The sequence below is a fragment of the Myzus persicae genome, unplaced genomic scaffold (assembly GCF_001856785.1).
Source record: "Myzus persicae strain clone G006 unplaced genomic scaffold, MPER_G0061.0, whole genome shotgun sequence".
Classification (NCBI taxonomy): Eukaryota; Metazoa; Arthropoda; class Insecta; order Hemiptera; family Aphididae; genus Myzus; species Myzus persicae.
In genome coordinates this window covers 146,597-168,964 of record NW_019103749.1, presented here as the reverse complement: position 1 = coordinate 168,964, position 22,368 = coordinate 146,597, and the positions used below count along the sequence as shown (strand labels likewise).

The window sequence follows — 22,368 nt, the reverse complement described above, 5'->3', positions numbered from 1 at the left end:
ACTGCCGAAAACGCGTTTGACCGGCCAACGTCACCGCCGCCGCCGCCCGTCACCCTTCCCGCGAAAGAGAGCAATCTTTTCGCGTGACCCTTTGGCCCAATGATCGTGTGTGTGTGTGTGTCTCGGCGATCAACCCACTGTCGTGTGGCGGAAAGGCAGACAGCGAGTATCGCCGCCTCCGCCTTTCCCTGTTCCACGCGACGCCGCCGGTTCGCGTCCTCTGGCTCGCCGAGACACGCGCTTGCACCGCAGCACGCAAACGTAATACGTAAACGAGCGTGCGCGCGCGCGGTCGATCGAACAGCTGTTATCCCTCCCTCCACCCGCCGCGCACGAACGTGGTTCGCGTCCACCGTCGTCATGTGTGCGCCGCGTTTTCCGTCTTCAGTCAACCGTTTTCCGTCGGCAGTCGCGCGTCGTCCCGTCTCGCCGTTGCCGTCCGTCCGCCGTCGTTTACGCGGTTTTCCGTTTTCGCCGATTTCGCGCAGTGCGTCCCGCGTGATCCGTGCTTTTGATCGGACGCAATAGTGCCGCCGCGGTATGAATAAGTGAATCGTGTTTTTTCTTCTCACCGCATTCCTGCCGAAAAATGCTGGGAGTTTTCAAAAAACGGTGGAAGCCCAAAAGCAGGTTAGTTTATCATCGTCGTAGTGTGTCATTATATAACAACTACCGTCTTATCACCATCACCTGTGCGCCTCCGGTGGATATCGTACCGGCAAAATAGAAAATATTGCAATTATTGGTAGACGTGAATGTGATTTTTAGCTTGCGGTACCTGGAAGAGTCGGTACGGGTCGTATTGTGCTTTTTCTGAAAATAGTCTTTCCGAGATCTCGTAATAATAGGTTCGTTAAAAAAGTGGAGGATGGAGGATACTGAGCAATTATACTTAGGAATCTTACCGGCATTTCATTCCATTCTCTATTCGTATTTTATCTACAAATTACTTCTATTGGTTAAAAATCTAGGGATTTTTGTCGATTCTGCGTAATAAATCGTCACGAAATGTGTTTCGATGCACCTAAATAATATTATACCAAGAATATATTTTTAATGTATAATATCTTATTCGTCTTCGAGTCACACTCGATCCACTTATGTATAAAAAAAATACGTCAACGAAAAGTCATTTATGAAAATAATATATGATATTATAATTAACTGTATAAATATAAACAAATTATTTTTTGTCACGCCTGCACCGAAAATTTAGTTTTTGATGACGGTCGAAGAGTTGAAAAGCGACCTTTTGTTCCATCTAGCGGGCGATAAAGTGGGAATCCCCCTAGTGTCGGGTGGTAAAATGGAAATCCCAAAAAGTTGGATATGAGTATACCCGGCTCAACCAGACACTACTGAAATCTATACCACGGTTCTTACAAAAAATATACTCTAAGTTACGTCGTTTATTCATATTATAATCTCCTTGCATAATGCGTCAACATTTTTCTTTCATGAAATTGTTTTCGTAGAATGTCTAGTCGTTAGATTGCCTTTGCATTACCTTTGCCGTGATCGGTGGGCCAAAGACGTAACAAAAAATAGTGATTGTTGCTTGTCGGGAAGGTAATGTCAGTCTTGGGCGAAATGGGGCCCTCATATATGACTGAAATACCTTACTTGCCACACAAAATACTATTTATTTGGCTTATTTAGTGTTTATAATTCCGTAATGTTATTTTTAAAATTATGCTTGTTTTTAATTTTTGACATTTCCGAATTTTTTTTTGTTTCTAACACTTCTTATTAAAACCTTTCAAACGTTTTCAACAATATTTTAAACATGACATTTTGAATAGTCGTTGAAAACTTGGCATTTGATCTAGTTCTTGGTAAAATGCTATTGAATATTTAATAAACTTTTTTGTACAATGTAATGCCATATTAGTATTATAATCAAGTGTAGACTGTAGGTTATACACTTATACTTATAATGAGTATGAAAAATTTACGTTTTATTGAAAAAACGGTATTTTTTTCATTGTTATACTTAATGATATATTTACTTCAAATACCTACTGCCAAAGGTTTGTCATTAACCTGTTCGATAGATGGCCAAGTGGGTTAAGTGTCAGTCAACACCTATATTATTGTGTAATAATGTATGCATGTATGTATCGTTTTTTTGTATTCCTATTTTATTAATTACTATTAAATATCAATCAAGTCGTAGTTAGGTCACTGAGGCAGTTATGAAACGTATAATAGTATTTCTGATAAATAATTTTTACTACAATTTAATCTTTTAAAACTTAGGTGCCTTCATAAATATTTATTAAAACAAGTATTTCAAATATTTTTAAATTCTTAATAAATCCTTTCATATTTATTATTATATTTTTATAACATAAATTATTTCACTAAACCTTAGGAAGATAATAAATTTATAATTTATTTCAAACAAAAATTTGTTAATACCCCTATAGTGTAAAATAATTAATAGATAATACAAGAAGGTTATACGTAGGTAAAACGTATTTACTTTGAATAGAGGTTTCTATCGAACTGTCGTAATTCTGGTCATTTAAACTTCTGAAGTTTGTAGTAGGTTTTTAATTTTGTTATCTTATTGACTAAAATTAATTAATGAGTAGTTTTGAAATTCGGGGTATTTTGAATTTAGTGAAACATAGTTTACAGAAGTCGAGTTGGTCGGTAGTTGGTGTACAGTTTGTCAATTGTATGCTAAAAGTTTCAATGTTTCCTTTCCTATTCATTTTGTTATTACGTTTTTGGCCACTTTGTATGGTTAGGTGATAACCTTTAAGTTAGAAACATTTATTTTTCTTTAAAATTAAAACCATCTTTTGAAAAAATGAAAAAATAATAACTGTATTGGATTTTTGGTTTCTATTTAGAATAAAATAATAATAATAATGTATAATATTGTGGTACCTACCTATAAGTAATAAAAACAGAGTTAAAATTAACTTGAGCTATAAAGTAGTTTTGGTGTTGACATATAAACGATATTGGACTTAAATTATGTTATCTACTTATTGCTTTTAAAATATTATGTAAAGTTCAAGTCAACATTATCTTAAAAAGTAGTTAATATTTAAATTTATGAACAGTATTTGATCAATAAAAATATAATAACACAATGAATATAATGTAAAAGTAAAAACAAAGATTAAAGATTATAAAATAATGTTAATCGTATTGATATTCAAATAAATCAGATAACAATGATCGTAAACAAGCTGTTACTGGTAGGTATTTGATATTCAAAAAATCAGTCAACAATGATCGCACACGAGCTATAATATTAGACTCCACGTGCGCAAACGAATCGATACTTCAACAAACTTAAAATTTTGATAGGTGTCTCATAAAAGTTGAATATCCATAAATTACTTATTAAATTAATGTATTACATTTTAATAATGTTTGGTTGACTAGAAAACTTTGTTGAAGTAAATAGGTAGATAGACCCAATATATTTTTGATAGGTTTCATATAATTATACTAATGTTAAGAATGAATACAAGTAAATATTTATAGCCTATAGGCAGGGGCTCCATAAGGTGGACTAGGTGGAGGGAGGGGGGGGGTTGTTAAACCTGGAGTACAGGTTACTGGTTATTTTGGAGGCCCGTTGAAATGAATTTATAGTTTTTGAGATTTTGATAGGATTAATTATTTTATTATATTAAATACTATTTTATGATGCCTATATGCTAATATATGAAGTTTATATTATAAGTTTGTATACATATATATAATATATTATTAAGTTATTTTTATATTGAAGCTATGGATTGGTTATTGATTACCTATCCATAAAGTATCGATTATGGGACACTCGTATCGTTTCACTCTTGTAATGAGCTGTATTTGATTGCTTATGGAAGTTTTGTATAGGCCCCCCAAAAACATTTATTACAGGGTCCCAAAATTTAATTTGGCATGGGGTCTGCCTATAGGTATTGTAATATTTTGTAGATTTTTTATAGTCAAATTACCCTATGGGTTCCGAATATTATTAGATATCTTTACATTAGATATATTTAAAAATAATATAAAATTATAGTTACAGGAAAAAAATTATTGGGCATTAGTACGCTTAGTACGTTTAGTATTATATTAATTGTTATAGGTATTGTTATATTTTGCAGATTTGATATGGTCGAATTACGTTCTAGGTTCTGAACATTATTAGATATTATTTTCCATTACAATTTATCGTTAAAAATAATGTAAAATTTTAATATTAGAAAAAAAAATATTAATTAGAAATTAGTATGCCTAATACGTGTTAGTATTATCTATATGTGTATGTAGTACATCGTAATGTACACAGTTTTATACATTTGCATTTACAGTGAAATGTTATGGTCAATTATTTTCTTGCAACACAAACACAATATTGAAAAATAAAGTCGCTACGCTCTCTTGAATATGTATGAAGTTTTAAAAGTAAATAACATACACAATATGTAGTTGTATGTCTTTCAAGCGGGTATAAAAAGTTAATTCAAATTACAATTATATACGTAGCGTGTGCAGTCACGGCGATAAATTAAAAGTATAAATTACTTATTTATTTTTAAATTTCCTGTACTATTCGTTCGTATAACTGTAGAAATAAGTATTATACGTGTTTATTTGCACTATAAAAATTAAAAAAATATATATTTACAAAGAGTATAAAAGCAATTAAGTTGAGTCCATAAACTTTGTCCATCCATTTTACCCAATTCACTCCAAAAAATAGCGAATTAGCAAGTAATAGCAAGTTATGGTTTTCAAGTTATTGTTATGCGCGCAAATAATGTTAGCTATTATAATCTATAGAAATGTAAAGAGTATAGTGACATTTTAAATAGGAACATAATACTTCATACAAGTTGGTAATTTCATATATTATGTATTTAATAATGGGTGGTTTAGTATATTTTAACTTTTTTTTGGAAGTCAATAAAAAACAAAAAACTTATTATTTATTAATTTATACATAATATTATATTTTAATATATCTATACATCATATGGTTATACTATTAACCATATATTAGTACCTACACACTTTTGTTTTTACTGTATTTCAACAAAATATAATATAATCTTATGGTCTATTGGAATTAATTTATATTCATATTTCATTAAAATATTATGTTTGAATATATAAAGTATCGACTAAATATTATCAATATCACAATTTCCACAAATAAAATTATATTAAATAAGAAAAATAAAAACCAAGTGTATGAGTTTTTTAAAGTTCCCTCTATTTGTATTTTATTTTAAAGATATTTGAAAAATGACTTGTATGAATAAATTATAAAATTCATTTGTGTTTAAAATAATACTGTTTATGGAATTATCATCTTATTTATTAAAATTGTTGGTTGAATTATGTCCAATCCCTTATAAGTTCAATATTTTTCATTTATACATTTTTTTCTTCTACTTATTTTTTTCACTCAAATTGTTGATATCCATTCTATATTATTCTGTCTCATCATGCTTAGACCTTCATTTTTTTTTTCATGTGACTTGTAGTATTTGAATACTATTCTGATACGCAGTGTACTGTCTCTCCCACTTAATTAGGTCCTCTACTATATTCAACTTCTTTAATTTATACTTCCTATGAATCATTTATGGACAACTATTTATGGTAAAATTGCTTAATTATATTTTGTATCAATGTCAATTTCAATGACTTATGATACTTTATTATGGAACGTAGCAATTATCATAAATCCCGATAAGTTACAACGAGACATGGCGATTTTAAAACTTTTATTGCATCGCTCAGCACGGTGCAGTATGTGTTCACTTAAATTTTTATACAAAATCTGAAAACATCTTTGTTAAAAATTAAAGCTATTCGGCTAATATTTCTTTCAAACAATATAATACTGTTGTAAGTTATTAATTTTTACAGCTAGAAAAGCTATTGATGAAATCAAAATTTTACCTTTTAAAACTACACATGCAACTTAATGAACATTCAATATATTATTATGTATGGAATTTTACTTCTTTATCGCTAAGAAGATTAAATTGTTTAAAACATTTTTTAATGATTTAAAATGTTTATGTCATATTCATCCAGACAAAAAAATCGAATAGTAATAATAAGGGTTACAATTGGTTTTCATTACAATAGGGTTTAACATTTATTCTATATGTCACGCAAAATCGATTCAATTGTATTCAATGGTTGAAAATATGAGCAAAAGATAAGCACATATTAAATTTAACACTATTTAGAATACAAACAATCTTAATAGTAAATATATAATATAATAGTAATTTTATGTAAACATATGAATATTCGATATACCATAACTATTTTATAAAAATATCTCTAGAAATATATCCTCGTATATGTTTCGAACGATGTTTTTAATAAGTTGAGATAATATGTTAAATTATTATCAGATAAAAATTGACTATTTGAAGACTTTGTATTGTTTGTAAAGACTTATTGTATTCGCGAATTTTGGCGTAGGTCTGCGAAACAAATTATTGATCTCCCCGTGACCTCCAAAAATAAGTAGGTCATGTTGTACATATTCTGGTTTTGATATGGAACTTAATAGGTACTTGAGCGATATTATTAGCTATATCTATTTGAATTTTTCAGAAGCTCAAACAACGTTACCTATAGATACTAAATTTAAAAAAAATGTATTCGTTACCAAATGAGTGCTTATAATTCATTTTGATTGCACTGATACTATGATAAATTCATTAAAATTTGTATTTAGTAAGTCTCACGTTCTTATTTTATTATTATTTTTGTGATACTACAGGTAAAGCATTACTTGCGTACGTGTACATCAATTTTACCTGTAAAAAACGATTAAATTGGTACCTACAACAACTGTAAAAATTGATTTAACATTCTATAAAATACACTAAAAACACTTAGAAAATCATACTTAACTAGCAATATTACACTGTTGAATACAGTATAATACAGTCTTAAAATAGTTTAAAAAAAATAGTTTTAAGCACTTTGGGATGTTACCGATAAGTTATATATCAGTTTTACGTTTATAACAATCGATTGATGAACTAACAGATTTTGTAAATTTGTCAAATATAATATATTAAGTCGATTAAAATTTGTCCTGAATCTAGGTCTAACATATAGAGCAAAAAAAAACTAGTAGTCATATAATTTAGTTTTCTTTTTAATAAGGTATTGCCAAATGCAGTTATATAGATGGGAACTATATTTTTTAGTGTAGTTACCGTTTTCCTATAAAACTTGAATTTACTATATTCATGCATAGTTGAATTCTCAGCCTGAATTCTGTGATCAGACAATTCGAAAATTCGAACACTAATAAAATTGAACAATTGTTTTGTAGGTGGGAGAAACCATTAAAACATAATAGAAAAGTAGGTACTACTACCGTGAAATTCGTATACCTCATTATAACGGTATAGACATTTTTGTAGATATTAAGCTTAAATATATGCCTGTTCGTATACTTTATTGTTATTTAAAATGTTATTTCACTTTAAGTTTTTCATTTATGTAATTGAAATTATTAATTATAAATAATGTTATACCTGATGGCTGGACCGGCAAAACAACGTTGGTTTAGCACTGCTGATTCAATCTTTAATACCAAAAAAAGTTATTATCCCTGATATTGTTATCATTTTTAATATGTTTTTAAATTTACAACTTCACATTTTATTAACAGTTTTAAAAATTAAATTATTGCGATTTATTGTATAAAATATGAAATGTTTATGTTTGACATATGTAATATGTTTTTTGGTTTTTGTAAGTGTTATTTGTCTTCCGACTTACTATATACAAATAAAGGTGGACATTATTAACCAAACTGTTGTATAAAGTATACCTCTTATTGATTTATGATGAGCTAAACGTCGTTTTGCTCTATAGAGGTTTTAAGTGTTAGGGGCATTAAACTATTAAAGTAAGTTACTCATTCACTGGATGTGTTCAGTGGCGTAGCGAACTTGATATTTTTTTGGAGGATACTCGTAAATCAAATATTCCATCTATCATCCCAAAACCCGATATCGATTGTCATTTAGTGTCATATTTTAATTATCAGTGGTTATAAGTACTAAACTGTTAAATTATTACACATTATATTAACCCATTTGGCATATACTCACCATCATATAAAAATCTCAAAGGTGGCTGACTTTCACCATGCCACTGGATGTGATAAAATTGAACAATTTCACATAAAAACGATTGTGAGCCGAGACAATAGTCAGCCTCTATTCCGAAGGCTATTTTTAATTTATCCATATCAATTCAATTTTTTAAAGTAAAACGGAAGGTTATAACGGAATCACTATAGGTACCAATCGATTTGTTCGTTAGAAAGGAGTTTTCGTTAAAGGGAGACTAAAATATTCAGGATATAGGTTATACGGGACTGTTGTCATTTTCCGTTGTAAGGAGATTTCTGTCTTATAGGGGGGTCCGTTATAAGGAAGTTTTACTGTACTTATGTCCTATATACTATATTCATCGCTCAGCTCATAATCTTAAATTGGTACATGAGTATTTCTGATACTATGAATACAATGCCGATAATGAATCGCACTTGGTGTTTATTGTGTATCTTTTTCATTCGGTTATCTATAATCTGATAACACGAAACAGAAACCTTCACAATGCGGGTTCATTGGTTTATCAATGACTTAAAAAAATAACAATTATGCGTGGCCGCGTGGGTGTATCCACTACCTATATAGGATTCGCCCTTTTTTCTTCGTGTTGTGCATAAAATATACGAATTCTTGTTCTATGTAAATTTCATCCGGATTCTGCGGGTCCAGTGAATAATTTGCATTTCACTGTTGGTAATTTTTTTCCACACAATAGAAATTGCAGGTTATGTATTGCGTGGGTGTGAAATTATTGTAAGCTCATCATAATGTACATCCATACTTATATTGTGTAAGCACTGTAAACAAACTTATATCTGTATAGTAATATGATATGTTGAACATCCTTGAATATTAAGTATCAAACTCAATATAAAGTTAACGGCTGGTATAGTTTAGTACGAAGAAATATGCAGTTCTTTAAAGGCAAAATATATGATATTTTAACTAAAAAAAATAAAAAATGATTACTTATAACATAAAATTATATATTTTATAACATTTCTTGGTAGGTATAGCATTGTCAATGACGTATATCATCATATACTTATTTCGTAGAAATATATCATCTGCAGCTTATTACGCAGCACTCACGACAGTTTTTAATGTAAGTTCAATAAATGGATGCCCCACATTTAAAATGTAATATTATAAAATTATCATGTTTATTTTTTGTTGTTGAATATGATATTTGTTATTTTTGATTCTAAGCGATGGTGATGAATGTATATATTTTGATTACATATCGATTTCGTTTAACTTTATAATGTCACTTGAAGCACGTGAACACTTAAGTTGCATCAAATAAGTATATATTATGTCCCTATACATAATATAACATATATATTGTAACAATAATGTATTAATGTAAATAAGAAGGAATTAATTCGAATATAAATTGTAGGTAGCTATTACTGCATTAATTGAGGCTAAATGTTTGAAGTTTTTAACATTAAAAATAACTGAAGCCTATACGTCGTATTTTTATCGGTATTTTTCATATTGGTCACCGAAATGTTATATTGTTATATCATGATATTTAATTATTTATCTATTAATATAATTTTTGGATAGTTTTTGGTCCATATATTTTAGTTTTTAAGCAATGTGGATCTATAGTGAACTTCAGCGTTATTTGATTTATATTGTCATTAATATGTGATGAAGTGAAAAAACGATGATATTATTTTAGTTTGGAATAGTAGTTATAGTAGGCCTAGCTCAGTATGATAATAATATGGTAGTGTCTGCAAGTTGAATGTTAAATACCAAAAGAAAAGTTACTAATTAAAATGTCATTGCTATATTTTACTGTTTATTATTTTAGATTTCTATAGTTTGGCTTATGCCAAATGATGCACATGTTATTAATAACACATTTGGCATCTGTCCATTGCAGAAGTGTGTAATTTATTTTTTTACATTCCTTCTCGAGTTAGATATATAAATGCTATGTTTTGAGTACAATTTAATTAATAGCATTATGTATTATAGGTAAGTACGTGTGTGTACATAGTTTCTTTTATTTAAATATTTTATACCTCCGAAATAGGTATATCTTTTAAATATTAAAGCAATTTTTTGTTCATCGTTCTCGTTAAAATTACTAAATACTTTGACTATAAGACGGTTTTGTATTATTTTTAAGTTTAATGTCTCTGTTTTTAATGCACAGCATAGTTATGCTAGTATCATAGTGCACTATAACTCTGTTGTGGATTCATTATTACAATTTTAAATACCGGTGTTCTACAGTGTATATTTATACTATACATAATATTATAGGGGGTAATAAAAGTGGTTTAGAAAGAGTCATTGGTGTGATAATTAACTGCATATGCCAATATACAGTTCAAGATATTTATAATCTCAAAAATCAAGTCTAATAAAATTTAACTCAGACTGGCCTTTATTTTTCATAAGTAAAAAATGTGTATAAAATAATTTTGCTGACTAAAAAATATAAATTTTGTAAAGAATAGTTTAAATATTATCTGTATACAACGTGGCATAATAATACAACGCTGGTATGCTAATATAGTTAGGTACTGGTGTAAATATTATTAGATATATTATTTTTCTGTTGTCCAAAGAATTCACAGTATGAAATAAAAGTTCAAATCAATTTTTCTATTTCCTGTTGTCGTGGGGAAAAAGTCGATCATAATTGAATACCTAACAATTGGAGACCAAGAGAATTTATTTTAACGGGTGTAAATCAATATTTTAAACTGCTGGTGCCTGGTAGTTACCTAAAGATTATTTTGCTATTTTTCTTTATTTAAGATTTACATTGGCCATTGAACTGTATAATAAAACAATTTTAATAATTTGACCATTGCATTAGATTTTTAATTTTTTTTGGAAAACATAGTTTCAATACCTATATAATATTAATATTCAAAACCGGTCGACTCGATCGGATGAATCGCATACAACCACGAAAGAGGTAAATTAACGTGCTTCTAGCTGATCATTTTAAAATTAATGGCTTCAGTTATTGTATTCTTATATATCATATTATAATACGGGTATAGTATTATAATCGACCTTATAGTTACTGTAATCCAATGGTGTAAATATGGTAATAACAACACCGAAGAGCGTTTCGAACCAGTTCTTCACCAACACAAAATAGAGTCCAATGTTTTAGTTTCCATTATGTGTGGTACATATGGTATGTACATATATATTGTGTAATTTTTTTTAAAATGTGCAGATGTATTAGGTATATCAAGTATGTTATAGTTATATTGTATAAATAATAGTATCAATAACATGGTTACTTTGGATCGACTAGTTTGACAGTCGGAAGAGTTTACACATAATTGCATAATAATATATGTATATTATACTTATTTGTTTATCACAAGAAATGATGATTATATGCAAATTTGCTTAACATTGTTGACGTATATTCTAAAAAATAAAAACCTTTTAAGATTCAAACTTAACTATTTTAATGTGTAGTCTCCCCAGGGGTCAGAACAACTTATTTTTTTAAAATGTTATTATAATATTAACCAGTTAGAATACATTAAAAAAATATAATTTTTACTCAATTATGTTGACTCACTGTTGATCAATTAAAAACTTAGTATAATATAAGTATATTATACCTATATTTTCTCAAAACAAGTTTCACCATTACTCTGCTTATAAAATACAAACTTAATAAATTTCGTATTTTTGTGTATTTTTATTACCTTTAGCTACCTATAATTATTTAATATTGAAACATATTTTATTGTGTAAAGGTTTTTTTATTTAAAAATCATCAAATTGTTGTTTTAAATTATGGATATTGGTTGTATTGGTTATTAGAATCATCTCAAAGGAGTTATTGACTTTCCAACCAAAAAAAAAATTAATAAAATATACATAATACCAAATCTATAATACCTAATGAATAATTTAAAATTTTATTTTTAAGATAAATTGTATAAGATTCTGTATTCAATTAACAAAACAATTAAATACGAATATTTATTTAAGTTACATTTCACTTAGTATTCATAAGTATAACACTAATTAGAGAAATTGAAATTGACTTCACCGATATTTTAGCCACTCAGTGTATACAGTATCATTAACATAATATCACCAAAAGAAGGAGTCACATGGAGTAAGATCAATAAGTGACACATGACACAGGGCTAGGAGGCCAGGTCCCAAGCACCGAAAGATTAATTTTAAATAGCCCAGTATAGTAATATCACAATATCAGTATGACACACTATTACGGCATCAGTAGGTAAACGAAGAAAAAGCTTCTTGATCAAAATGTTTATATTTTTCATGTACTTATACATTATAATACTTCATATAAAATATGACATGAATGGCAAATCCGTTGCGCTCGAAAAATTAAAAAAAAAATATTTTATTTTATTTTTAATAATAATAATTAGAAGAATACAATTTTTTTTCTTGTTTATATAATTTACAATTTGGTTTTCATAATTTACTGATGGGTAGGAAAAATATCACAATTTTTGGAACTGAAAAACGTTCCATCCCTATCATAAAGTATTACAAATCGCGGCGGAAATCACTCATTTGTATAGTGGATATCAAGTACGAGTATTTCTCGTCATTGAGTAGGTCACTGTAATGTTATGATGGATGATGTGTTAAATACGAATTCAATAATAAATCATCACTTCATATTATACGAAACACGATTTTGAGCGAAAACTGTCTGTTAACCTATATTACTGAGGATATTTTATTGGTAATTTATTTTTTTATTAGTTATACGATCTGTTGAATTTATTTTTGTCAACAGCAAATTGCATAAATTATATAATAATAATAATAATAATAATAATAACTATGTTTCTAATTTATTAATACCGACCTAGTATACAGATAAGTATTGCTGAACGGAGCAAATAGGTTTGTTGTATAATTAAGATTTTAAAATAAATCTAAATATTTTGAAAAATTCATCGTGTATAGTAAATAATAATTTGAGTAATATGTTTTGAATTACAAAAAAAATATCAAAAATCGTTTTTTTATGTGTTTAAATGTTATTATTTAATGTGGTTAAATGTTTAACGTCAATCACCCATAAAAAATATATGTGTCTAAGTTATTTATTTTTAATTTCCAGTAAAACATATTATAATGAATCTCGTATTACATTTTTAACTGTTATGAATTACACCATGTTTAATGAAAGGTAGGTTAGATAGTAAGTAGCTATTTCAAGTAGGTATTCGTTATCAAAATATCAAATGCCTGTTTTTTAATTAACAAATTTGCATATAATAGGTCTGTTAACTGTAAACTCATTGTGATTAATAAGGACTATTTAATTATGTTCTTTGTTTCTTCATTCATTAGACTATATTTTAATCATATAATATATTCGGTGAGTTAAAAGCATTACATTTGTTTTTTATATGCTTTATCAATAATGATTAATATGCTAATTAAATTTTTTAATCTTCATGCAATATTCTGCTTAATTTTTATTTGTTGAAATGGAAAATATATAAATGTACACCTATTTAATCCATTTAAATTGTGTTTTTTAGTTATAAATTTTATTTTTATTTTTAAATAAATTTCTTTAGTATAAGTTATTTTTATGATTAAGAATCTAACTAATTAGCAATTACTTTCTAAAAAAAATTACAAATTAATAAACAACTATACAATATAAGACAAGAAAATCCATGTAGGTATATATTTTAACTTGAAAAATAGCATTTCAAAAAATTTAATTATTTTTTCTATTATAATTAATGTTTACTGTTAAAAGATACTACTCTTTACATATTTTTTAGTAATTAGGCGAAGGGCAGAACTTTATACATCATATCATTTTTACTTATTTTACATCTATGTAATCTAAATTATGTTTTTGGATGCAATTATAGTTTCATTTAAAATGTGTAGCTTATAAATTACGGTGAAACCAATGTACTCTATTATTTTTCGTTTAGTTAATAATTCGAAAAACAAGGTTGAGTCCTTTATATTATTTTGTACTCAAATTTAATTTTGTAAATATCTTGAGCATAATATACTTAGGTGGCTAGGTACTCTTATAACGTGTCATTTTTGGCAGTGAAGTATCTTTCCTAAATATTATTCTTTACGATAACGTCCTATGTTAAAAAGTCGTTAAAAAAAAAAAATAAATATATTATGTGTGCCCTAATCAATCATTTTAGACGATCGTTTGTTTATCGGTGAAGTGAGCGTTAATGCCATTATCGACCGTTCGCCAACTCATAAAAATCTCTATGAGTCCACTTTAAGTGAAACATTCTGTTAAGACCTATAGTGTCCATTACCTACTCTTTGTAGTGTTGTCGGGTTTTTTCAACGACTCTTTTAAAAATCAAAGAACAATAAAAAAGTATATGAGTACCACGTGACCCAATGTTAGTGTAATAATATAAACAATTTAACGAAAAACTTGTCTGGTGAATTAAATAATATGTGAGTCATCGTATGGTGCTTTTGTCTATTATTATCATATGATATGGTAAATGGTCCTGTCGGCTGTCAAGAACAGATTATACCTGTGTACTGGACAGATCGGTATTACTTAAGAATACGTGTGTGAGTGCGGTTTGTTTGTCGGAACAAAAAAAAAAATGAAAGAAAGTAAACTGTTTTTCAGATAAATAGTTGTAAACCTCATTTATATACCGTGTATAATGGTATGCGCCTAGTGTTTTGGAACTAGTGGTCTAAACCTCGGCATTCATCGCTATAGTATGATACTATTATTTCTTACATGTGTTTAACCCACCGTAATAAATTAATATTTTTAGGTATAGTACGTACTACCTTTATTGTTTAATCATTAATATATGTATAATATGACTTAAACTTTAATTTTTTATACCATATGAACCAATAACCATATACAATATTACAAAAAATGTACTTTGTTATAATGTTATTTTATTATTAATAGTTATTTAATATAATATTTTACTTTTGGCATATTTGCATACCGTATCAATAAACACGATTATTTACAATACAAATTCATTATTGTAACTCTTCAAAGACATTTTTCTAAAAATATCAGTTATGATTTATGGTTATGAATTTGTGACGTTAAAATTATGTTTATGTTTAGTTAGAACCATAGACTTGCCCATGATGTCTTATAAGTTATTTTAACAGTACCTGCCTACTTCCTTGTATTATTTTCTCATAAATTGAAGTAGGTACCTAATATATTAAATATCTTGAGACTCAAAAGTAAATAATAAATTAAATATTGTTAAATATTAAATAAATACGAAATTTCCTTTTTACTACTCACTTATTTTCTAATTTATTCTCATCACGTTTTTGTTTTACAACACATTACACATATTATACAGGTAAATAATTTGTATGACAACTTATAAAACCAGTTTTAATGAGGATATTAAACTATCAATAAATGAAGTATTGTACATAATTTTCTTGTTGTAGGTACCAATATTTGGGCACATACGTGGGTGCCAGGGAGTTATTAGTCCTTAGTTAGCACCCCCAGATAATTTTGAGTCAAAACTATTGTTTGAAGTGTAATTTTACGTTTGTAAGAGTGAGTGTAGTCTAGTTTATATTGGCAATGCACTATGTCACGGACATATATTTCCTGTTTCAATATGTTTAGTATATTTAAATTGAATATAGCAAATACAAAAACAAAAATGACGAAAGTTGTGAAAATGTATATGACCCTGATTCCATCCCTTGTTCATCGAAGAATATAATAGTCGTTGTTATAATTTTTTCTTATGATATATCGGGCAAAAAATGGTTTTTATTATTGAAAATCAGGTTCACTACTTCGATTTTTTTAACTCAGTAATATATAATTTTATTTGAAATGAAATTAATTTATGCCTGGTGTGTATAACTGTATAGGTAGCCGTATAAGGTTGGAGGGGACAAAGCTTATAAATACAATTTATACAAAGTTTTATAAAAATTCACACTTAAATTACTTTTGTTAACTAATTTTTAAACACTAACTATTTTGTCATGTTGATAACATTTGTTTAAACTAACTAGAAATCATGTAATATAATATTTGATATTATGACAGTAAAATAGTATAGTTTTCGAATTGTATTAATTATATTTCTTTATTTTTGGTTTAACCATATGGGTCTAAGATTTACTACACTATATTATTCTACATTACTAATAAATTAATAAAATGTTTCATATTAAAAATATTTCACTAACTTGTAAATTAAGGGGCTATCAGTGTGTTATTACATTACATTTAAATACAATACAAATCCGTATAATTATTCAAACATAGCTATTAAAACTTTAAAACTGAAATAAAATAAAACATTGTAAACATCTCCCCCAAAATCTTAGACTAAAGTTTTTGTGTACACCAGTACACCAGTTAACATAACATACATATTAATAAGAACAACTTATTAACATTAAGTTTTCTATAAACAGTTTAAAACTTAAATAATCTCTTAAATTTACTACAATCTACATGTTGACCTTATTCATAACTACCGCTTTTGATAAGTGATAACTATAAAATGTTATGTTCCACTATTGTTGACTAGATGCCCGTGGACCGTGAAAGGCAATGTGATGAGGACGCAGGTGCTCATAACCAATATATTTTTCTTAATATTTTTAAACACCTGTCAGTTAGTTTTTTGTTGTATTATAAACTTGAGAAGAGTAGTTAATTATTAAACTAAGATAAATTTTAAATACTTATTAAAATATGATATGGTTAGATTTTTTTAAATATATCTAGGTATTTATTGTATTCTGTCAATCACTGAAACATTACATTTTATAAGACTTTAAACCATCAAGTTTTATCTGATGACTTAAAGACGTAGGAATTTCTTGCAGAACAATAGTTCTCACCTTTCGGCCGGCAAGTTTTTGTAAAATCCGTTTCTAATTTAATAAAATATAAAAAATGATTTCGTTAGATGTATTTTGGTAATCATAAACTAATGAGCAATCAAAAAGCTTCATGTAGATTAAACACGTCTCATAAAAACGGTTTATAAAATTTCATTTTGATTTTGCAAGGCAATCTCAAAAATACGATTAAAACATTGAAGAAATATAAGCCATCGGTGATTATTAATAATAGTAGCAATCAATAATAATGTATCATTACTATCATTTATATTTTGTAATATATAATGTATTCTAATTTCTAAGTCAAATAAATTATAAATCGATGACGTATAGAAACAACTAACCCATTGGATATTTTTGACTTTTTAATATTATAATTTATCTAAATAAATTAATAATTACCTATATTAACTAAATTTTAATTTTTTTAGGTACTTAAATGGATATTTTCCGATACATTTATTCATTTTGTAGTTCAAATGCTAATATAATTGATATTATATTATTTTGAATATTTGTCAGTTGATCTAATGATATTATATTCAATTTTCACTAGGTAAGTACCTATTTATAAACGATGAAGTAAATTTTTTTCTGAATATCTAAATAAACAACAATAATAAAAGTAATGGTTTTTATTTGTATTACAATTAATGAATAAAAACTCAACTAACTAAATTAAACTGTTTGAGTTATTATGAGTTATAGAAAATAGTGTACAATTATTATTATTACAATTTACAGTTGCATCTACCGACAATGATGTCAAATTTATTTCCTCTGCAGTATTAAAACATGTCTTTATATAAAATTATTCAAAAATCCCGGTTATTATGCTTCCATAGATTGTATGACGTATCTATAGTGTTTCTACAACTGTTCAATATTTCTTAAAGTTTATGAAAACGTTGGTGAAATTAAAAAAATAAATGCTTTTCATATTTTTATATTTTAATCATAATAACCATATTGTAATCCGTATACATTCAAAATAAAACAGAATTAAACTTTAACCCCCATCGCAAAGTGTACATACCAACCTTTATGGGTACATATTATGTGTATTGTATTTAAAACTAAACTTTTATTATATTTTAATTATTGCAAATCAACTGCCGTTGATGCCAAAACTTTCTTGAATTTATAATAATTATTAAAATTAAAAAAAAAAAAAACAATAGTTGTAAGTATACCAGATACCTACCCCGCAAGTATATGTTTTAGTAACACTACATAATAATATATTTCTCTATTGGACTTATTTTTGAAACAAATGCTAACATTTATACGGTTTACCCGTTATCTTGTATACATTTATACATCGGTTCTGTCGTTGGATGCACGTGCAATATCACAGGTATATACCTGGTAATGTGTGACATCAACTTATGGCCTTCGACCACGAGATCGATGAACCTACTGCATTGCACTTGGCGGTCGTTGCGGGGCATTTGGCGGATAGTGTCTACACAACTAACATATACGTGCAGGGTATCGAGAAATCGCGTCACGTCACTTTGTAGCTTTATTATATTGACTAGTATTACTTGTATTCTGTGCTGGTATATCCATGAAAACCGGAAATTCATTCATCTGTTCTCGTGGCTATCGTGGTGTCGGCGAGTGTATCTGCAGGTGTTCGCATATATCTACAACTTGCTATACTATAGTCTTGTTAAAATTGAGTAATCCGAAAAGAAAAATTGTTCGTCATGGTTATTTTAAATATCACTGAAATTTGACTGCATATCGTATAAACAGACCACTCGGTAGTTAATGCGATGGAGATTTTTTAATATTACATTGCGTATTTTTAAAACAGCTGTGGGCTAAATCATTTTTATTAAAATTATGACGGTTAAAATTTGACTACCTACATACCTAAGAACATAAAATAATTCCACGTTTAAACATTAATAAATACCATTATTATATTATATAAATACAGTATTTATTTATAAGCTATTACAACCGCGGTCTAGGTATATAATCGCTGGATACAAAATCCAATACAATATGAAATCTGTATTGAAAGTTTTTTTTATACTGTCAAAATGTGAATAAAGAAATGTTTATAACTACTTAATTTTGGATTTCATACAATGTTTTAGAATATATTGGTTTTTCAATTTTGTGTTTTTTTATTGGATTTGTCATCACCTTTTGGAGCAATTCAAATGTTTTACGAACATTCAACTTTAAGGATGGTGTCTGATACTTAGTCTATTGATTTCAGTTGGTTTTAGAGAGTTGAAAGTACCTATAACATTTTAAGCACTTTTCAAAATAACTTTAAGGAGCAAAAAAATTAAGGGAAAACTGAAATATTTAAAAAACATCGGTTTTTGACAAAATTCATAATCACAGTATTTTTAAGCATGTGAAGTTAAATAGCACAACAATTTGCAAATTAATTTGTTAAAATAACATTTTTATTTTAATACTCATAGTATAAGATTTGAGTGTTTGATACGAAATTCATTAGAGGATATTCTTGTGAGTAGCCTGTAGGTAATGCAATTAAGAAAAATTTTTTGTATAAAACCACGTTTATTCATACACAGCATTTCAGTTCAAGTTTTTACAACATTTAATATCAAACTTATAATAACAATTACTACATAAACAACATTTGTTCTTACTTTGCTATGATTCAAAAAATATATAAAAATGTATAAACTCGAAACATTCCTTTATTACTTAAATTATCATTTTCTTCACACAACGAAAAATTTCACATTCACAAAATCTTCATACTTATTTTCAGTAAGATATTTACACTACCAACCTAAACCTATTTAATGTAAGCATATTATGGGCTTACAAAAATTAATTACAATACCTAATATATCAATATTTTATGCGATGTTTTTAGCAACTACCAGTTGAACACTTCAACATACGGTATTACGTCATAAAAAAAATATTATTTATTTGTATTTATAATGAATGGAAGTACTAATAGAGAAATAAATCATTAATAAATTATAAAATATCCTCAAAAATAAAAGCTCCATTTCCGCATAGAAATGGTTTTTGCGTATATTGTAATGGTTTATCATTGAATTCAAATATTGTAATACATCCATTACAGTGACCTACCCAATGACGAGGTACACTCAAATACTTGATACTTATTATACAGTATGACTTACAGGGTTATTATTTTTATGGTTTAATACTTTCATTAGCACAGTTAAAATGGTAATATTTTGAACTTTCATGAATACAATTCGTAGGCGCCTATGGGAAAATTTAAATTTATCATGTTATAGTGGCATTATTCATAATATTGTAAATTTATTTTTAAATTAGCATAATATAATTATAGTAATAACACAAACATTAAAGTTCATTAACCTCTCGTCATTTTGACATCAAGGGTTCATTAAAAAAAAATAATTCATTTCCAGGTTATACACCCCCGCCAACCTAAACATATTACTAAGTACAAAATACACTAGTTATTTTAATAATTTACCATGTACGTAATATGCAAATATACGTAAAATAGTATTTTGGACTAATTCTACATTTTATTTATTTATTAGCAGCTTCTGTTGTATTCTAAATAATTTGGCTCTCCATTGCTCTCACATGCTCTTCTTCTCTATCAAATGGAATCGCATTAACTATAATTTAAAATTGCTATACTTCATACAGGAAATTATCGTTTGCAAATGAATGTCACATATATAAATTCAACACTTATCGTGCAATATGTTTACATCATAATAATATCATAATTTCATAATATTATTTTACCATAATATCGATACAATAATATTATGCTATTGTTTTTGTCGCCATTCGATTATACTTAGATTAAAGTGATTAGTCAGAATGTACAGGGGTCTTAGTGGTTGTAACACTGCTGGTGGTCTACGCGGTTTACACGTGTGGTAATGACTTAGCTCGAACTACGAAAACATAATAATATTATACGCCGCATACGTGATTATATTATGAACTGTATATGCGTTTATTTAAATTATTATACTATTTTCTTTACATCAGACATGGTTCGACACTAAACAGATCCCGAGGATAGTTTGCTGCACATTGCCGCGGCCAGTGAGCCATTTCGGTAGTCTATTGTTGTAAGTCTCAAAAGACTTGTTTTGTTTTATTTAATCTTTCCCTTCCGGTCCTTGTGCATATTTATTGTTCATGTGTCTGCAGCCCGCACACATTGACTACCTATATTGTACCAATTTTTTTTTGTGAAATCTTATTCGCTTTTCTTCGGATTTATGTGCTTGATGTCACTTGCATGTGTGTTGTCTTTGTCTTTTAGCTATTCGTTCAGTAGTGCCGATTTATCGTGTTATTATATCTTTGATGCTAAAGAGCACTGAAATAACCTACAATCATAATGAAAGAAAAGTGCATCATCAGTGTTTGTACCTATGTTTTTAAAAAAAATTAATATTTTAGTCAAGTTATGAGCAGCTTATATAATATTGCAATTAAGAAATGATCATATCTAGCTGAAAAATTAAAAATATCGCTTTAAAACGGTGGTGTACCAACACTGATAATATGCTTACCCGGAAGTATAATAATTAATAGGTATTTATTCACTCAAATATTAAAGCTAACAACCCTAATTTGCTTCTACTGAACTCAAATTTGTTACCTACCTATGTTATATATGGTACTTGACACATGTATATATAGTTGTATGTAAGGCAGAGACATCACTTAAGGTATAACGTCCTTAATATGAAACATTTGTCTTTAGCTGTGAGAAATTTAAACATAATATTCTACAAGTGTTTGATTTACTATAACTGTAAATAATGGACATTTTATTGTGAGCAATATTAAATCCCAGAAATTCGTTAGATTAGAGCGGTGACAAATTAATAGTGAACAATCACAAACAAAAATTAACCGGTGGTAGGGTTGATATTCGTTGATAATTGATTGATAATAATAGCCAACTCCCTCCTATAACAAAATAATAATATTTATATCAAATATATTGTTATCATAGTTTGTTAAAATAACAACATTGATAACATGTGCCAAAATTAGGAGAAGTAATAATTATGGAGGGGATTATGAATTATAATCGTCCATTGGAGATGGTCACAAAAAATCGTGACCGGTTTGTAACCAAAGTGATCGGTTAGTAAAAGGAATTTCTTTTTTTTATCACCGATTCCAATTTTAAGGGGAAATAGTCACCGATTACAAGTAACGAATTTCTGGATCATACCCACATTACGTGGACCGAATTTACAATATAATAATGTTAGTTATTAGTTCAATACTAAAATAGTTTAAAAATATTTCGGAATATACGATGCAGTTAAAAACATTTTCAAAAGATTTTTACATTGGTTTTATGTAT

At 27.8% G+C, this 22,368-nt stretch overlaps 1 protein-coding gene across 1 annotated transcript in view; it reads left to right on the top strand.

The window, feature by feature from the left end:
* Positions 1-382: 382 nt before the first annotated feature.
* The window catches only part of LOC111035195, a 155,675-nt gene continuing 133,689 nt past the window's right edge, over positions 383-22,368 (top strand). Inside the window, exon 1 of the mRNA XM_022316720.1 lies at positions 383-630. Coding sequence (XP_022172412.1) covers positions 590-630 — 41 coding nt within the window. The 5' untranslated portion in view covers positions 383-589. The remainder of the gene's footprint in view (positions 631-22,368) is intronic.